General features: G+C 34.3%; 4 protein-coding genes across 5 annotated transcripts; 1 reads left to right on the plus strand and 3 right to left on the minus strand.

Annotated features, from left to right (window-relative positions):
- Positions 1-654: 654 nt before the first annotated feature.
- On the minus strand, positions 655-4,526 carry Tsf2 (transferrin 2). 2 transcript variants are annotated; one of them, XM_036359154.2, is made up of 9 exons: positions 4,423-4,526; positions 4,286-4,364; positions 3,651-4,084; positions 3,451-3,584; positions 3,227-3,387; positions 2,631-3,160; positions 2,363-2,527; positions 1,628-2,294; positions 655-1,570 (listed from the first exon to the last, which is right to left on the minus strand). In XM_036359154.2, the coding sequence occupies exons 2-9, from the start codon at positions 4,341-4,343 to the stop codon at positions 1,176-1,178; spliced, it is 2,544 nt and encodes an 847-aa protein (XP_036215047.1). In that variant the 5' UTR covers positions 4,344-4,364; positions 4,423-4,526; the 3' UTR covers positions 655-1,175. The 2 variants fall into 2 exon arrangements, with proteins under 2 accessions (XP_036215047.1, XP_069968347.1); XM_070112246.1 differs by having other exon boundaries at positions 4,286-4,427.
- Positions 4,527-4,727: 201 nt separating this feature from the next.
- On the plus strand, positions 4,728-5,746 carry Pmm2 (phosphomannomutase). The gene has a single exon (XM_014242764.3). It carries the CDS (start codon positions 4,893-4,895, stop codon positions 5,664-5,666), a length of 774 nt encoding a protein of 257 aa, XP_014098239.1. The 5' UTR covers positions 4,728-4,892; the 3' UTR covers positions 5,667-5,746.
- Positions 5,745-7,677, minus strand: LOC106623306 (kelch domain-containing protein 4). Its single transcript, XM_014242763.3, has 4 exons — positions 7,458-7,677; positions 7,090-7,395; positions 6,611-7,031; positions 5,745-6,526 (listed from the first exon to the last, which is right to left on the minus strand). The coding sequence occupies exons 1-4, from the start codon at positions 7,569-7,571 to the stop codon at positions 5,817-5,819; spliced, it is 1,551 nt and encodes a 516-aa protein (XP_014098238.3). The 5' UTR covers positions 7,572-7,677; the 3' UTR covers positions 5,745-5,816.
- A 654-nt stretch (positions 7,678-8,331) lies between these two features.
- Positions 8,332-17,611, minus strand: LOC106623303 (uncharacterized). Its single transcript, XM_070110931.1, has 5 exons — positions 17,387-17,611; positions 16,167-16,239; positions 14,132-14,221; positions 9,996-10,022; positions 8,332-9,272 (listed from the first exon to the last, which is right to left on the minus strand). Exons 2-5 carry the CDS (start codon positions 16,213-16,215, stop codon positions 8,527-8,529), a joined length of 912 nt encoding a protein of 303 aa, XP_069967032.1. The 5' UTR covers positions 16,216-16,239; positions 17,387-17,611; the 3' UTR covers positions 8,332-8,526.
- Between the last annotated feature and the right edge of the window lie 1,358 nt (positions 17,612-18,969).

The following is an 18,969-nucleotide window of genomic DNA, read 5'->3' on the forward strand; positions in this document are numbered from 1 at the left end:
GCCGGAAAAAATCCGGGTCCGTTCCGGTTACGTAGACCCGACTGTTATGGGAACGGTGACCAAATATACGTATTACGCATTGTTGCTTCTGCTTATATACCCTGAAAAGGATTTATTAAATTTGCAACGAAACCCTGTAGGAAACGACGGAGACGGATATTGTATATATATACATGACCAGCAATTTGGCACACGCCTTCTTATCCCCAACAAACTGCTTATTTGTCGTAACGGCGGATATCGGATTACTATAGGATAAAGCTGTCAAACAAACTGATCGATTCAACTCAAGTCCCTGTATGAAAAACTTTTTTACTCACGAAATTTGGCATATATTACAATATTATCCCAAGCATCGCTACAATCTCCGAACAAATTGTTTTGATCGGACAACCACTATATATATATATATATAAGAAGTTAACATTGTTTCTTGTTTTTGGTTAATAATAAACCTAACTATCTGACATTCACTGGGCTTAGCCATTAGCAGATGTCCTTAGTAAAGAAGGTCGATAAGCTAGTTGAGATTAAATTACGATATTCGAAAAATTTACTGAAAAGAAATATTCGCTAAGTAAATGACATTAGCTAATATAATAGCTAATTCGATAAATAAATATTAGCATATAAATCATTCTTAAATACTGCATCTATTTTCAAAATCTTCGCAAAAGAGCATTTCTTTATTATATACTTGTATTAGTTACATTTATGTAAACTATATATGTATACAGTTGTGTGTATATATTTTGTTATAAATATAAAAATTGGACGGTTTTCTATATAAAAAATTTGGACGGAATGTTTCAATATAAGGCACTAATTATCAAAGTATAAATATTTTCAATTACGAACTATTCGAGAATACATATGAACAAGCTGCTTATTTCACATACAAAAATGTGTAGCTGTAATATAATCTACCTTTGTGCTTATGTTGCAAAATGCACTGCGTACATTATTTTGTAGAAATGATGCCATATAAACGTGATAGCTCACATTTTTTGTATGAGTACTTCTTTAACAAGTCATACCTTCATTATACTTAGCCTAAGGTATTTGTTTTTATAAGTGTCAATTTTTGAACTATTTTGGAATTATTTTAGTAATATTGTTTAAAAAATAGTAATTTTTTTTAAAATACCTAAATGAAAAATGAAATAATTTGCTTCTCAAAACTCTAACCGAAAAGCACATATCATAAAGAGAAGTGGTACGGAAACCATTAATTGCGCCGCACCAGCATAACAATCAGTGATACGTCGAGCACGCATAAAGTTGCTGCCCAAGTAGATGTCGTATTGACGTTGATTAGGCGGTATGACGCGTAGTTGGCGTGTGGCGTCTTGGAAGATTAGATCGTAAAAACCCATCGGGGAAGAGAACATACTGAAGCTAAACGTATCGGCGTTTTTGCGACCGTACAATTGTTGAGCGTAGGTTAATAAATTAATGTATGCATTAATTTGGGTGTCATTGTAGTTGACACCACCACGCGTAACAATCGCATTTGCCTTAACCTTACCCAAATTACATTTTTTGTAGTCATGCAATTCAGCGCGAGTACCTGTAATATTTTTTGTTTTTAATTAGGGTTAGGATACATTTTTCGGTTATAATTTACCATCTGTACAAAGTAGTTCAAAATCGTCGTTGAGCGTATTTCGAGCCCACCACTCTTTACGTTTGCCACCCGTACTCTCCATAACGGTGGTGTGCTTCATAAAGGCTACATGACCGCCGCCTTCCACTAGACAACGGAATGCACCGGTATGACCATAGTAATCTTCAGATGCATCACGTCTACAATAACGATAGCTAGTGCCATGGCAGAGATCACACATGCTGTCGTAGGGTACGCCAGTGTTATATTCATTACTGATAGCGCCAGGTAAACAAGACTTCGTGAAGTATTCAGCAGCAGCACGTATTGAATCGCAACCGTATGGGCGTATCCAACCGTTTGATATAAGGAAGGCCATCGGATAGGTCCAACCAGCAGCGGTGTTAATGCCTGTGTGACATGTGTACTTGCCCTTTAAATATGTCAGCTCAGTGTCCGGATCTTCTTCCTTCGCGACGGCTACAACATAATACTCCGGTTCGCCCAAATTGTAAACTTCAGACATAAAAGGAAACAAGTCATAATTCAAACCACCAGTATATACATCGCCAGCATCAAATACGGCGATATCAGCTTTTCCGGATTGGATCCCTTCCATGCACTTAATATGCGAATGCATCTTTTTGCATATCAATTCAGGTTTTAATATTTGCGCTTTTAAAGCAATCTAATGGTATAAGGATGTGATTTATTCAAAAAAAAAAAATAAAAAAATTTAAAGGAAAGGATATCTACCTTCATTTTAACACATTTTTCAAGTTCTGGATCGGATGTTACACATAATGTCATACTGGGTACTGGACAATCCCGTATGCCATAGATGTAAGTCGTTGTGCTTTGTAAATATTTGCTGAATGATTGATCATCTTCCGGGATTAATACTAATGATCGTGCAGAATCCTGCAATTTAAGCATTTGCCATAAATATATAATTTTAAAATTTGCTTATGGGTTTAAAAACAAATAACTTTTTTTTAAACAGCTAATTAGATTGAGAACGCACCTGAAACATAAGGTTGGCTTTGCCGTGTCGACGTGACTCAAATATGCGGAATTTTTCATATAGAATAGTTTCATTCGTACCTTCCGGGTAATTGCGATCTGTTGTGAAACTTGAGTCTAAACGATCATTGCGGAAACCGTTATTAGCACCATCGTACTTATCATAGGGGTTTCTGTTGTATGTATTGGAAGTGTCGTATGGGTTATTTGCATTATAAGGATTATTGCTATTTACTCCGTAAGTGTTGCTGTATTGATCTTTGTTATTAGCGTTGTAATTGAAATTATTTCCTGCTTCACCATTTAATCGTCTATTTTGTTCATTCGCTTCTTCACGCAGAGCATCTGAATAAAGTTCAACCACACGTCTCAAAAATTGCTGAAATTTCTTTCGTTCGAATGAATTCCGTGCAGAGGATGTGACGACTGCATCGGAGGGAATAACTCCCCAGTTGCATTGGCGGTATTCGCTGACAGGCACCCGACGGCCATCTCGACAAAGCAGTTCGAAACGATCAGGCGATAAACTACCTTTATTTTGAAAGAAAGGATCGAATTAAAAAGAAATAAATATATGCATTTATATTATCATCTTACTGAATTCGTTAGTTTGCAACATTTCCGAGACTGTTGAGTCACGTAGAAAAGCCACTTCGCCAGCTTCGAGGAGACAACGGAATGCACCATCATAGCCGAAGTAAGGATCTCTCGCCGAACATCTACCACCAGGTATTTTACCTGTACACAGCGTACAAAGTCTGTGACAAAAAATATATTAAAACTTTTTTATAAGTGTGCAGAATAATTTGTAAAGCGCTCACTTATCAGAATTATCGCCAATCGGATTATATTTGTTGATCAATGAGTAAACGGCACATGAATTATTAAAATAATTGGCAGCGGTTTTCACTTGGTTGTTACAGTCAACCACTTCCATGCCTCCCTCTCGTTGCAACTGCATATAAGAAGGCAGTTAGCGTTAATAAATATTTAAAATACAGCACCAGTTTATTCCAATTACCGTATATATGGGCACAATCCAACCGGCCATGCTACCGACCCATGGGAAGCAGGCACGTTTGTTCCGCAACTCTCTTAAACTGTAAACATCTTGCAAAGTATCCTTTTTGACAACAGCGACAGCATGATAATTTGCCAGACCTCCAACAAACTTCTCTTGCATTATTGGTACTAAAGAATTGTATCTACCAGCCGTAAAAACATCTCCTGCATCTAGTGTTGTTACATGTGCTTTCTCATGATCAATATGGTGAATACATTCATCCGCGCTGTAACCCAAAAAACATGTCAGATTCAAAAAAGCTTCATCAAATAACGCTCGATCTCGTTCAATGGCAACAGTTAGGTTCTGACATTTATATTGCTCTTCAAGAGATTTTGTGCACCAAATCATGTTTTTAACTTGTCGCTCATGTTCATAGTGATGTTGAGCATCTGAGAATGAAAGAAAATTTTGTGACTTTCGGAAAATTTTAATTCAAAATGAAAAATTGTATAAAAATCTTAAGTTATAATGTAATTAATATGTATTAAAACATTATTAAATTAAGCAACGCCCCAATAATTGTTGATTTCTGAATGCGTCACCAAAATTAAGCAGTTTAACTTTCACACCGTATGTTCTTTGGATCTTACCTATATCCTTCCCTTGCAACAGGTATATAAATATGCTCAGTAAACATATTTGCAACATTTTGAGGTAGTTTTCAATACTCTGCAATAAATATTAAGAAGTAAAAATTTTGTTTACAGCAAATAATGAAATGACACACCCAACAAAATGTTTAGAATGGCGGCAGTGCCAAAGCAAATACCAATGACAAATAACGACAGCGAACGTCAATGCAAGAAAATTGAGTGCATGTTTAGGTTCAGCTTTAATAAAAAAATATATATATATATATATATATATATTATTAATTTATAAACAAATTGCCTTAATTTGCATATTTAATTATATGTATATACTATCCATTAACTATTTTTTTTTAAATATCGTAGTTAACACAGCTGCTTGGTCTATCAGCTATTTTACTATAGTTTTAGTTTACTTATGGCAACACTATTACTTAGGGTCAGCTGTTGACCGGTTATCAGTTCGCCCAATTAGATACGTGGATTTGCTGAGAATAGTTAAATTCTGATTTTATCCATTGTTAACATTTTAACAATTTTACTTGATTTAAACATTTTGCATTTAATTACCTCAGTATTTGTGTAATCAAAATATTCCTTGTGTAAAATGTCGACAGCAAATTTACAAAGAGATGAACTCTTATTGCTTTTTGATGTGGATGGTACACTGACCTTTCCACGCACCAGTATTCAAACAGAATTTGAAGCATTTCTTTACTCAAAGGTGAAGCCACGGGCGAATATTGCAACTGTTGGCGGTTCTGATTTGGAAAAAATGTTTGAACAGTTGAACGGAAAAAAAATACTTGAGGAATTTGATTTTCTCTTCCCTGAAAATGGCTTGGTGCAAATTGATCATGGGAAAGAAGCTGGAAAACAAAACATAATACAACACCTTGGGGAACCCATTTTGAAAAGCTTTATTAATTTTGTACTGCATTATTTGTCTGAATTGGATTTGCCAATTAAGCGTGGCACCTTTATAGAATTTCGAAATGGTATGCTGAATGTTTGTCCAATGGGTAGACAATGTACGCGTTCGGAGCGTAACATGTTCGTTGAATACGAGAAAAAACATACAGTTCGTGAAGATATGATTAAAATACTTCAAAAAGAATTTGCTGATGTCGATCTACAATACAGTATTGGTGGCCAAATCAGCTTTGATGTGTTTCCAAAAGGTTGGGATAAAACATATTCCTTGCGATACATTGAAGCCAACTACAAATTTAAAGAAATACACTTTTTTGGTGATAAGACTGAACCCGGTGGCAATGATTACGAAATTTTCATTGACCCACGCGTGATATCGCATAAAGTCGCTACGCCTGATGACACGCGTCGTATACTTACAGAATTGTTGCAAATATCCAATCCTTAAAATGCATTTTATTAATGTTTTCCGTTGCTTGCTTCTTCTAACATTTAATAATTATCGTGTAATAAATATATAGCAAAGTATTTTTCTAGATGACTTACAAAGACGAGAATCTATGTAATATCCGAGTTTATTAATTATTGTAATTAACAGTTAATCAGTTTCCATTCCCGTATTTCCATCGGTCTCGTCATCACTGTCGCTATCACTTTCAGAGCTGTCATCGTCATTCTCATCCGAATCGCTACTTTCACTGTCAACCCAATCATGCGCATTCATATCGTTGGGAATGATAGATTTCCATTCTTCTAATTTATGCAAATCCAATGCATAAAAATCGTTGAATGTGTATTGCTTATTATCTTCTTCATAAAGCCCACCATATACGTATAGCACACCTTTGGATACGCATAAACCAGAGTTCATGCGGGGCGAGGGCACATTCTTCGGCCGTCTATTTGGAAACAAACTGGGTACTTTCGGTAAAGACACATCACTACTTGCACTGGGACCGGCTACTGTAACGGTAAAGACACCATCTGTACTTGTAGTCCCTGTCGAGTTTGTAGCCACTTCCATTTCGACATCCTTCGCCGTCGTCTCCTTGTTTTTCTTGTTAATGATCTTTTCTTTTTTAGCAATTTCTAATAATCGCCAGGTTTGCGTAGTTAAGTCCAATGACAAAAGCTCATCGCCGAACTGCCCTTTTATATTTTCCTCATCTTCATCTATGTCCATGACACCACCAAAACAATAGGATTTACCATTAGGAGCCGTGGTACAACTAACACTACTTCGTGGTAGAGGTCTATAACCGCCAGGTTTTACTGTAACCCATTTAAATTTAACGTTGGGGTTGGTCTCTGCAGTACAAAATATTACAATACATTGTTAGAAAAATAAAAACATTAACAGTATTTACCACAAGTTTACAATAAAAAACTTACTATCGGGCACAAGTGAGAACATATCTGTGTGTACTACACCACGATCCGCATCTTTCTTAATTGCTGCTTTTGAATAACCACCCCATACAAGCACTTTGCCATCAGGACAAGAAGCCATACAACAACCGGAACGCGGTGCTGGTACAAGGGCACCACTTACGTCCACCTTCAACCAAACGTATGATTCCAACGAAAATATGTGCACATCATTAAAGTAGCGGTAAGATTGATTATTATCGTGGAAGCCTCCAAAAAGAAATAAACGTTTTTTGTTGGCAACCATTCTATGGCCGCTACGGGCACTTGGTCCATTTGGTGCATTCACTTTTTCCCATGTTCGCGTTTTCATACGCATCACCCAAAGATCTTTATAATGATAAAATTGTAGCTGTGACGGACTGGCATGCTCGCCACCGAAAACCTTAAAAAATACATATATATTTTAGAATACGGAAAATAGCCTATTTATAAAATTTTACCCATAATTGGCCCCCATCCGTTGCTACGGCCACCATTTGATGACCGCTGCGTGGTGCTGGTCCCGCCGGTGATCGCACTTGTTTCCATTCATTTTTCGCAATATTATAGAAGAATAAATCATTGTAAACGCAAACGCGTTGACCATTATAAAATTCGCCTCCAAAAAGTATGAGCTCGTCCTTTTCGGGATGCGCAACCAAAGTGAAATTTGATCGTGGCGTTGGTGGTGGACAAATCTCTTCCGTGACGGTTTTACGCCGTGTTTCCTCAGCCTCTAATTTAGCTACAACATCTGCTATATCAGTCTATAAATGTGATTGCGAGATAAAGCTTATATTACAATTGTTTACTATTTACAATAACATACCTCACCAAGTTTCTCTAACATACGTTTCTGTTTAGCTTCCAATTTCTTATCCGTTTTCATTGCCGTCTTTTCAGCACCTTTACCTTTCTTCTTATTCTTATCCTTTTTACCCATAATTAATAAGTTATATATAAAATTTTAATTACTGTAGTTAAAATTATTAAAGAGTTTTATAAAAAAAAACACCGGTTGCACGTGTATGATGCAGGGTTGCGTTTTAACACAATTCTCTTCTTAACAACGCAAGTATGCACATTGCGTTAGATAACTTTGGAAATAAGATTTTTTTTATTAATTTGTCTAACTTTTTGAAAATTACTTTATTATAGCTTTTTTTTATGTATTGACCTATTATTAATAAATCTAAACAACAATTTTTTTTACAAATAGAGTGGTGTCGACTTTAAACGAGACGATAAGTTTATAAATTGACACGCGTTTTGAAGCAGGTAATGATTAATAAATATATATTTGAATTTTATTTTCAAAAAACAATTGCTTCAACGATTACTTGCTTACAAACTTTCTTACTAATATATATATAATATGCTTGATTGAATTTAGCAAAGTCACAAGCCAATTTCGTTTTGTCAACAGATGTCGCTGTATATTCATGCTTGGCCGTAAAAACAAAAAAACTTGAATAATTCCTTGGATGCGTGCGGTCACAAGCCAATTTTAATATTATGATTAAGTAGTTTTAAACTGTTAATTTAAAAAACAAAACTTTTGTTTTTATCGTTGTTTAGTTTTTTTTTCCTACTTAGGTATAAAGCGTACCACAAGTTTTAAATTAATTATTTCAAAACGATTGTTGCATATTAGGAGCTTTTGCATATTCCATATCCTGACGCATTCAAATGAAAACCCAAAATTTAAAAACATGTTTATAAAAATATTTATTTAAATTAGACAGGTTTTGTATTTTTTTCATGGCTTTAGATAGCATTTGAGTAGTATACAAGCATATAATTAAATCATATTACACATATACACAGAGCCTAAGTAATAGTGGGCTTTAAAGATCCGCTTATTTTCAAAGTTCCCTATATACATATTTACATAGATTTCAATATTGTGGAACTTGCAAACTTCCACTGCTCGTCGAAGTTCGACCATTCATCGACCAATTCGAATCAAAACCATAAGCACAATCCGAGTCCGAATCCATTAAAGTATCTGATGGTACACAGCCAAGTGGTGCTCGTTTTTGGTTAGGCGTTGTTGGCATACTGCTATAGCCAGCAACTAGATTCGTACTGGAATTTGACGATGAAATGGAATCACGTGGAGAATCAGTTACAAGCGACGATGGTACGGATGAACGCATTGCCGGTGTCGTCGTGAATTTTTGCCTCTTTTTTACAAGCGAATCGATATTTTTCGGTGGTGGCATGACTTCTTTGTCATCTTGATCATCTTCATCATGATGTTGTATATTATCAGCCGAACCCCATGATTTATGTAATTTCTCAAATTTTCTCTGTAAACTATTCATGTTGATCGGAACGCTACCCCGTGAGCCTATATTATGCTTTTTGTTATTACTTTTACTACTAGATTTGCTGCCAATCGTATCAGTGCCTAAGGGTTTGGTCTTCATCGTCATCGGATTCCGTGTCATACCAGCGGCAGGATGATGACGATGATTTTGCAGACGGTGTTGGTGAGACCGCTGGTGATGGCGACTTGCTGCTCCCGTTTGGGAGAGTGTGTGCCCATTTCCCACTCCCAAGAAGTTGCTGAATGCTTCGGTTGTCTTCTTCACTCGGACATTCAAAGAACCAATCCGAAGGAAGCCGGAATCTTTTTCCGCTGTTAAAAAATTAAGACAAAAGTTAGTCATATAGAAACTACAAACGTTTTTATTAATTTCAAAATTAAATAAGCATAATTTAGTTGTGTCGGACTGTTTATAGGACCTATTCGAACCATTATAATATGTTGTAAGCAACATGAACACATCAATCCATGCTATTGTAAGTTTGAGAGACAATGACTTTTAATTGATGCCTCAACAAATAAGCAAATATTTTGTCGGCGCAGGGCTCCCAATATATGTAAGATGACAATTTGCAAAAAAATTAAGAAATCGGTTTATCTTAAAATAGATATAGAAGTATTTCAGCGAGAGTAGGTTCAAGCGACCCCTAACGTGTGAAACTTTATACACGTCCTTCTCTCCCCAAGAAGCATCTCATTTGTCGGAACGGCCGATAACAGACTTCTTTAGCATATAGCTGCCATACAAACTGAACAATCAAAATCATGCCCTATGAAATGACTAATATATATGTATGTATACATATACTATATAAATAAGCACTAAGTGCTCTGATTTTTGGCTAAATATTCTGTATATTGCAAATAATATTGAGTAATATTATATTTGTAATTTTATTTTTTTCAATATTAGCTTTAGGGTAACAGTTGTGATCCTAAACATTTTTATGGAATATATCTATATATTCTACATAGATCTAAATTAGAAATAGATCTAAAATACATATTAATGGTTTAAAAAATATTTGAGCTCACCTGTAGTTTTTTTCTTTGCCTTGATTTCTGTAAGGATTCGAAGGAAAAGCGACATTTTAGTTGAATTTATAACATTTGATATAATGCCAAATTTTAATTAAAGGTTAAGCGAATTTACATGCAAATGCTGAGTCTTACTACATAAATACATACTTATCGCGGTGTGCTCCAGAAACAGACGGTTTAATGATATAAAAGTGCAAGTATGGTAAAGTCAAGAGAGTAACAAATGCGTGCAACAAAATTTACTAAAGTAAAAAGTAAACCAAAAAGTACTTACCGTTAGAGAAATAATACAAAAGAGGTTTTCCGAACGCAAAGCTAGTACCAGATAATAGAGATTCTACAATATCTACAGCATAAATTAAAGCAACGCGCTACTAAAACTAAATAAATTTAAATACATATATACAAAATATAATATATAGTTTAAGGAATCAAATACAAAATACAATTTTTAGTGTCAAAATCTAAGTATCTAAAAATTTGTGCAAAATACAATTTATTAAAACAAATGACACAAACATAGAACACGTAGCAAAGAACGCAAATTTAAGTGTCAAAATAAAAAACGCATCACAAAATGTCATAAAAAAGAGAAACGAATAATAATTTCAAATATAAGGAATGCAAATGTAGGAGCTGCGTTAGTCAGCGCTTGCTTCAATCGCTTGATCAAATAAGTCTTGAACTCTTTTACGCCGGCTAGGCTTGGTTGCACTAGGTTCAACTTGCCTCCAGGAGTTAAAGGTGCCACCAGCGACGCTACCACTTTCGATCACATGTTGACGCATCGCTTGAATTTCTATATAAGATTGAAGCGACGACAATACAATATATTTAAAATATTAGAAATTAGAAATGGTTCAAAAACATTTTTGTTGTTGTTCCTTAATGGGTAAATGTTTTGCGCAGGCCGTTATGAATAGATGTACAACATTTTCTTGAATACAAATGAGTACATAAAGGATGCAAATGGGGCAATGTGGGTGTTGCGTTTGTGAAACAAATGTGATGCTTTAGTTGTGGTTTTTGTTTTATTTGGGTACATAAAAATGACAATTAATTTATTACTTGCGGCATTATATAGACACCATGCAATTTGCGCGTATAATAATATGCCGTAGATCTCAGCATTCTCCGCTATGAGTGCGCGCATGAAGAATGAAAAGTAAATATAAAGATTAGATTTAAAATTACACACAATTTTATATGCCTGTGTATGTGTAAATTTAGTGATGGTCAGAGTAAACGTGTTTTTAAAAAATGTATTCAAATATTGCCTTGGAGCAGTGGAACCAATTGATTAAAAATGCAATTTAATTAATTTAAAAATTAAAAAAAAAATAAAAAAAAATTAAGTACAAAAAAAAGTAATTTTTTAACAGATTGGATGTAATCCTTTATGCATTTGCTATCGCTAAAAGTTACCTATTCCTTCTGAACTTTTTTACTTATGTTAGAACACATGGAGAAATGGAACATACTTGGATACAATAATTTTGCTGTAAACCTATTTTTGTATGAGGGGAACAAAATCAATTAGAAATAAATACAAAAAGTATATATATTGTTTTAAATAAATCAACAATTTCAATACTTAATGCTAATTAAAATTATTTAATTACATATATCTGCATGTTTAGAACTATCCATATATACCCCTTTTCGCGTGCCAATTACTCAGCTATTTTACGAATAAAGTATTGCTTGGGAAAAATTTTTCGCGTATTTTGATCAATATATGATGTAACATTTATGTTCATTCTATCACCATATGATACAATTTAGCATTTTTTTATATTCCTGCAACAGAGAGTACAATAGTTGTTTGTGCACCTAAAACTAATCGAGATTGATATAGAGTAATAAGTATATATTGTATATACCTATGTATAGCAGGTGTACCGGAATGAAGTGAGCGTTAAGATCCAAATGTGTTGGTAGAGAACATTTTTTGTGAACGAACCTTAATTTTTTTCTGTTTGGTTGTCATGACATCTGTCAAACATATATGTATGTATACCATAGATGATCGGGATGACGAGAAGAGTCTCATAAACTTATAAAATGCTATAACTAAGCTCCAAATTAGGGCACGAAACTGTAATTGGATGCAAGGCATCGCAGAAGTGAGAGTCACGGGTGAGCTGAAAAGCTTAAAGAAGTGGGCGTGACCCCTTAATTCCAAAAACTGTACGAGTTATGTTAACTAAACATGCTATGATACTGAATGAAATTGGTCTAAATCTTGCTCTAAACTTCATATCTCTAATATATTTGCTTCCGATTATCTTGTTGACCTTTTCCTGATATATAGTGTATATTAAATTTTTATTTGAGTTTATATCTCATTAGAAGTAATTAGAATTGATTTTAAAACGTAGTAGAAACAAAACGTAGTAAGGCAACTAAGTGAGTCTATGACCTATAATAAAGATACCAAATATGATTGTGTTCCAGGCATGGTTTCATGGAATAATGAATGTTGAATTCTTATGTAAAATTATTTAATAAAAGTTTTGAAACATATGAAAGTATTTTCCCGGTTTTGAACCTTTTAGATTGCGAGAGTATAACATGTTCGGTTACGCTCGAATTTAGCCCGTTCTTACTTGTTTTTAAATGAATTTGGACGCTAACTTTATTCGCGTGATATCGGCAGTAAAAGCAATCAAAGTTCCGTAAGAACCATCTGAAGCGTAGTCCCGCCATAAATTCGAATGAAATAGTTTTTAAAAAGTTAAGAGATTGGTTTTTTTGGGTAATAATAAAGATTCCGAAAAGGGTTTCTGTTTTAAGAGTTTTATTAAATAAAAAAAAATTATAGATATGTCATCCGATATATCACTTCACTTAAAAGCGACTTGGCTTAATTTTTGTTTGCATTATAGTTTTTTTTTTCAAAACTGCTGACTTTATATTAGATATTGGATAAGAAGTCTTAAGAAAATACGTAAATTTATTTACCTTCAAAACTGCTGTATGAAAACCTTAGCATGATTGTTTAAGAAATGTTGAAAATAAATTAATTATATAAGCGCATAAAGGATATTTTTTTACTAAAATAAAAAATAATAAAATTCGAAAATGAAAATAATAATAAATTTAAATACTAAAAAGACTGTTAAAAGCATTGTTTACTACATAAGTAAATTGTATTATTATTGTTATAGTATATATATGTATATGTATTATTTAGTAACATGTGTTTGTAATAAAATTGCAGTTAAAAATCATGCGTGTAATAAAAAATATAATACAAATAAGGATAAATACATAAGTGGTTACTTTCTTCCGGAAATAAATTTGGGTTAGAATAAAAAGTTAGGTTAGGTACGTTAAGTGAAATAAAACTGTTTTCCATAAAACTAATATAAAAAAATTAAAAATGTCTAAAAATGGTTAAAAATTAAAATTAGCTAAATAAAAAATTAAAATAAAAGTGATTTTTTTTAATAGCAACCAAAATATTATGTAAATGCCACAATAGTCATAAGCCAGGTGGGGAAGTGTGCAGTAGTTTTATTCCGCAAGCAGCTGATTAGTTACAGGCTTGTTGGTAGTTTGGGTGCCAGCGACTGCAGCACGCAAAGTTTTACGAAAGAAACTCTCCTTACGCCGTGGCGTAGTGCCTTTTTTGGTAGGTTTTTGATTTTTTTCCGAAGATTTGGGTGTTGCACCGCCGCTACCACTGCCACTGCCGCCACTATTGCCACTTTTACCACTAGCACCACTAGTTATCGAAGCGCCACCATCAGCACTCGAACGACGCTCTGGACTACCAGGCGATTTTATATTATTATTGTTATTGCTTTTATTTAGCTGAAGATTGAGCGGTGAAGTGGGTGGCGATAGCATTTCACATGGCTCTAGAAGATCTTGCTCTAGCGTAAATAAAGACTCGGCCATTGCCTTTTTCGGACGACGACGGAAAGTCGGCGCTGTAGCTGTCATAAGCGATTGCGCTCGCGAGACAGTGGCAGACTTACTCTTCGACGATATTGTCGCATAGGCTTTCGGTATGTATTTTTTGTTGCGTACACTGCTACCGCTGGCACCTTTCAAAAGCGTGCGCGCCCAGTTGTTATTGTTGGGTTCAATTTCATGCATATAGTAATCATTGTAGTACTCACTGCTGAAGGTTGACGGTGAGACGCTGGTGCTTTGTTTGCTGTAATCTAAGGGTTTGTTGCCGCTCCAGTCCGTTAGATCCCGATTGGCCTCTGTAATAATAATTTTTGACAAAACAAACAAAGGTGTTATCGTTTTATTTGTATATACATATTTATTTGTGTAATAGCTCCAAATTGATTGGGGGGTGCGGACTTTATCGCTTTAGCACTTATCACTTCGACTACTTGGGTAAATGTTTAAATGTTTGAACGTGCCGCCCAAAAGCCTAAATTATCTAATAAATTCGTTAAATTGTCAATAACCGAAAATTAATGCTTTTGTTGGTACCATCGCCTCACATATGAACATATATCGAACTTCCGCCTAATATCATTAGAAACACTCGTGTGTTTCTTCAATATTCTAACATATCTATAACTGATATGATTGACGATCAACAAAAATCATTGTCGATTACTAAGCAAATATTGAACTTTTAATTGGGTAATTAAAAGAATTTCCAGTAATGTGGCATTAAGGGCAGAAGTATGCTAGGATGGTCAGATAACCGACAAACATTAACAAAGATGATGAAAGAAAAATGCCTACTTGGGGACATAGATATATAGATTTAAATATTTGACCTTATCGAACGGTGTCTTATATTACTTCAAATACATATCGACTTTAGAATTCGTTGTTGAATTTCATATTTGTGGCATTCTTAGTCTTCATTGTTTCTTTAAATATGTTTTTTATCTGAGTTAGTTGTTACTGTATCGGTGGTTTGGAGAGTTGAAGGTTAAAAAATATCTGTGCGATATAAATGTTTTTTTTTTTGTCATAATGTTTAACAGTTTTGTTCTGTGAAAAAAAAAACATATTTAGTATTAATTGTCTATAGATTACGAAAAATATTTAAACTTACTACTATCTTGTAAAGTACTGAATCCCCGAGTTTCACTATTAAATATTTGTATATTACTTGTATATGTAAAGATGAGCGCTGATTTTATGTTATCTTTCTCAGACTATAACACAAAAATCAGTAAAAATGCCTCCAAGTCACATACTACCCAACCGTTATCAAAATGTTGCACGACCATTACAACGAATGCATTACTATGTAGATTATGTCGAAGAATAAAACCATATTTTCATTTATAAAAACTTTTTTCATTGTTGCGATATTTCAAAGGTCTCAGCGGAATCGCTGGAGACTGTAAAGCCGATGAGCTTGCTAGAGACCTTTCTCCAATTTAATCGCAGTTGGAAAAAGTTGGTATTCTGCTGACTTCTTGTGCTTTTTCTGACTACTTGCTCTTCATTTCACTGGACACTGTCCAAAAGGCTCACATACGGTGAGGTTAGTTACATATCTTGTCAGACGCAAATTGCTAAGGCTGTAGTGTAGAAGGTGAACTGGAATCATCTAGACACTTTCTTCTCAACTATCCAGCCTTTGCCAGACTAAAGTTGAAACATATCGGCGAGCACGCTTTCGGCCGACCTGACGAAGGGACTGGGATTGATATTAGACACCTTAACAAAGTTGTGGTAGACTCAAAGCGCTTCGTCGATCTATATTGGGAAATTAAAAAGGATCAGCGTTCACAGCTGTGTGTATCCACGTTACGTATGGTGCGAGGATCAGCCCGAGGACCAAACCTTAGACTTTTCACCACTTCATAAAAAGCTTAAAAATAATATATCAGCAGTTTGAACAATTTTTTGGTGAATAGAATAAAAATGCACCGTTCAAATGGTAGGTGAAGATAGTCTCTATAACCAATCGAGCGCTAATAATAATGTTAATAACTTGAAGGTAGTCTATGTACTAAGGCGGCAGTATTCGTAATTTTGTGCGACTGATTCGAAACTTGAAACCGGCTTTTACCTTAAATAATAACTTATTATAAAGTATGGATAAGTGATAAGCCCAGATTTGAAAAAAATAAGGTATACAGCTTAAGCCGATTTAACCAATTTTGTGGTATTGAGACAGATATATTACATTAGTAGACGTTTTTAATTAAGAGACTGTGATAAACTTACTGTAAACATTGACGAGCAACTCAAAAACATCAGCCCTACCGAATTGCATTGAAATGTGTAAAGGAGTGTAACCCTAAAAGGAATAAAGGAAAAAATCAAATTAAAATGAAAAGCGCAATTACAACAACTATTTTAAACAATGAAAAGGCTTAAAATTACAAATAATAAAGCAACCAAAAACATATGTATGTACACACAACAAACATAAATATATACATATGTATGTATCCATGTAAATACGCAAAATTAAAATCCTGACAAATTTTAAGTCAACCGAAATAAATTTTTGAGAAGCGATGCGAATTGGCAACTTGTACAGACATATGTATATAGATACAAACGAACATATCGCTTATAGGTGTGTAGATATGTATTTATGCTTGTTTGCTTTTGCGACATGTCTTCGAGCAGAAATTGTGAATCAAGTTTGTTGCATTTTAAAATCTCGTCGAAATTGACATTGTCTCGACCGCTGTTGTGTAACATTTCATTTCATTTCATTTCGATTCAATTCATTTGCTGCAGCAATTTCAAATCTGTTACACGATTTTCGTTATTTTCAATTTCACAGCGAATACGAAATTTTACAAGTGGCAGAAGGAAAACGTTCTAACACACATACATACAAATACATAAAGACACAACGATTCAAACTAGTATGCGTATCGGAAATAGTATGATACGTTTTTTGTTCTTAAAACGCCTCCTGAGAGGTGGTAGGTATATGGAAAAGGGTTGTGGTAACATCCTGCCATTTCGATGATCGAACAGCAAGCAAGTGTCACATTTGGCGTTAAAACAAAGAGGAAAGTGACTGGCAGGCGCAACATTTCAATTGAAAATACTCTTTCAATTTCGCGCATTTTAAAATGGAACAAAAAACGCAATGTATTGTGAATTAATAAAATGTGACTTCATTTTGCATGAATTCATCTACATGTGTCACTGTAAGACATATTGGTTTCGATATAAACTCGGCTACCTTTGCTCCCTATAATTTTGAATAAATATGTTAATGTAGGAACATCTTATTAAAAATTGCGATTTTAATATTGAAATTAAGTTATATGCTAAAATAATAAAATCATTTTTTTTGTTTAACAAATTCTTGCCAAATGTTAAATTTTGTTTCTTATACATTTGTATAAATACGCAAAAAGACATATAAAATATTATTGTTAGTTATTTAATAAATATTTAAAATCAATTTGTTTACTTACGCCATTCTGTAAATGATGATCAGGAAATTCGCATAAATTGGAAATAGAGAATAATATTTGCGTTATTAGTTGGAAATTTTAATATAATATTTGTTTTTTATATCATAGAATTAATACACAATTTAATTAACACGAACCGATCTCGCATTCACGTCCGCTTTGTGTGTGCCCGCTATTAATTTTACCACGTCCTGGTTATCATGCTTGGCAGCCCAATGCAATGCAGTCTAAAAAAAAAACAAAAAAAAAATGTTATATGAATTATTTTTTGCTAAACAAAAAAGTAAACTTTTATATTATGTGTTTTTTGAATCAATATTCACTATCTAGCGTATTTTTGGACCGACTAATATGGCTATTCTAAGAACAATTTCTTAAGTTTAGTCTAAGTGAAATCAAAAGCATCTTTTCCATGATGGTCGACAAAACATGAATCTACTAGTATACGCCAGATACCAAGGAACAGAACAGTGGACTTTACCTGGAAAACCGGCTTCGAAGAAGACGAATGCTGTCTTATCGAAAGGAAGGATGATGTTTACCGTTTTCTGGGATTTACAAGGAGTGATCTTCATAGACTACCTAGAGAACGCAAAATAGTCTTAAAAACGGTGTTAAAACAGTGCTCTGCTACTATGAGAACGCATCGGCTCACACTTTCGTAGTCTACCATGAACAAATTGGTCGAATGAAGCCACAAACTGTTGTCCTATTCAACGTATTCCACAGATTCGATATGCGATTTCTATTGTTTCAAACTTGAAAAAATCACTCATCGATCAGTTATTTAAGTCGAATAAGAATGTTATTGCCGTCACGTAGTCCTATTTAACAGACTTTTAGAAAATGTATTTTTAGATGAGTCAAAGAAGTTGATGCATAGTTGGGTCAATTGTACCAAACTAAAAAGAACGTTCTCGTCTCTTACTCAGCATCAAGTCGTTTAGTTCCGACCTTAAAAGGAATATAAATCAAATTTGCGATCCATACAAAAATACCTTTTCAAATCAGTGAGTTCCAATAAGAGTTTATTATGCCTAATCGTTGAAGCAATGAACCGTTAAATTGGATATAATCTTCGAAAAGTATTTATTTTATTAAATGGGCTATTCTCAGCTAAAAACAATAGCCAAAGTCAGAAAGTCTAGTGTTAAGAAAAATGTGTATATGTGACACTCATAGGTCGAACAGTAGTCGACAGATGGAAGGAAGATGTAACTAGCATATAAGATAGATATACAAACATGCATACACGGCTGTAGCAACGATATGGTGCGTCCTGTCGACTGAGCGGACAAAGTGTCTCGATGCGTGTTAGCAACAAAAATTACAAGCAGCTAAACAAATCGTTGAACAAAATAATACGACGTGCCATTAACAGGGACGAAAAATAAATTGCACTGAAATAGTGTAGCCTCTGCACTAAGCCATTATGCGAGTGAATGCGAGTGTGTAGCAATGTAGCAAAGTTTACTAAACTAACGCATACAATCAAGTGGAAGCTGACCGAAGACAGGAAATCTTGTGTGGAAAGTGGTCGCCATTGCCGTGGGCATTTGCTTGCCGACTTTGAAGGTCTTTGA

Source organism: Bactrocera oleae, chromosome 6 (assembly GCF_042242935.1).
Source record: "Bactrocera oleae isolate idBacOlea1 chromosome 6, idBacOlea1, whole genome shotgun sequence".
In the NCBI taxonomy this organism is placed as follows: domain Eukaryota; kingdom Metazoa; phylum Arthropoda; class Insecta; order Diptera; family Tephritidae; genus Bactrocera; species Bactrocera oleae.

Excerpts from the sequence above, each read along its gene's own strand:
- LOC106623306 (XM_014242763.3), bottom strand. The coding sequence starts at position 7,571 with ATGGGTAAAAAGGATAAGAATAAGAAGAAAGGTAAAGGTGCTGAAAAG. Across the intron at positions 7,396-7,457 it reads TGTTAGAGAAACTTGGTGAG|ACTGATATAGCAGATGTTGT; the intron begins GTATGTTATTGT and ends TCACATTTATAG. Across the intron at positions 6,527-6,610 it reads GTTCTCACTTGTGCCCGATA|AGACCAACCCCAACGTTAAA; the intron begins GTAAGTTTTTTA and ends TTTGTACTGCAG.
- Pmm2 (XM_014242764.3), top strand. The coding sequence starts at position 4,893 with ATGTCGACAGCAAATTTACAAAGAGATGAACTCTTATTGCTTTTTGAT.
- LOC106623303 (XM_070110931.1), bottom strand. The coding sequence starts at position 16,215 with ATGCAATTCGGTAGGGCTGATGTTTTTGAGTTGCTCGTCAATGTTTAC. Across the intron at positions 14,222-16,166 it reads GTTGCTCGTCAATGTTTACA|AGGCCAATCGGGATCTAACG; the intron begins GTAAGTTTATCA and ends TTATTATTACAG. Across the intron at positions 9,273-9,995 it reads GGCAAAGAAAAAAACTACAG|CGGAAAAAGATTCCGGCTTC; the intron begins GTGAGCTCAAAT and ends ATTTTTTAACAG.
- Tsf2 (XM_036359154.2), bottom strand. The coding sequence starts at position 4,343 with ATGTTGCAAATATGTTTACTGAGCATATTTATATACCTGTTGCAAGGG. Across the intron at positions 3,388-3,450 it reads ATTGGCGATAATTCTGATAA|ACTTTGTACGCTGTGTACAG; the intron begins GTGAGCGCTTTA and ends TTTTTGTCACAG. Across the intron at positions 3,161-3,226 it reads GTTGCAAACTAACGAATTCA|GTAGTTTATCGCCTGATCGT; the intron begins GTAAGATGATAA and ends TTCAAAATAAAG.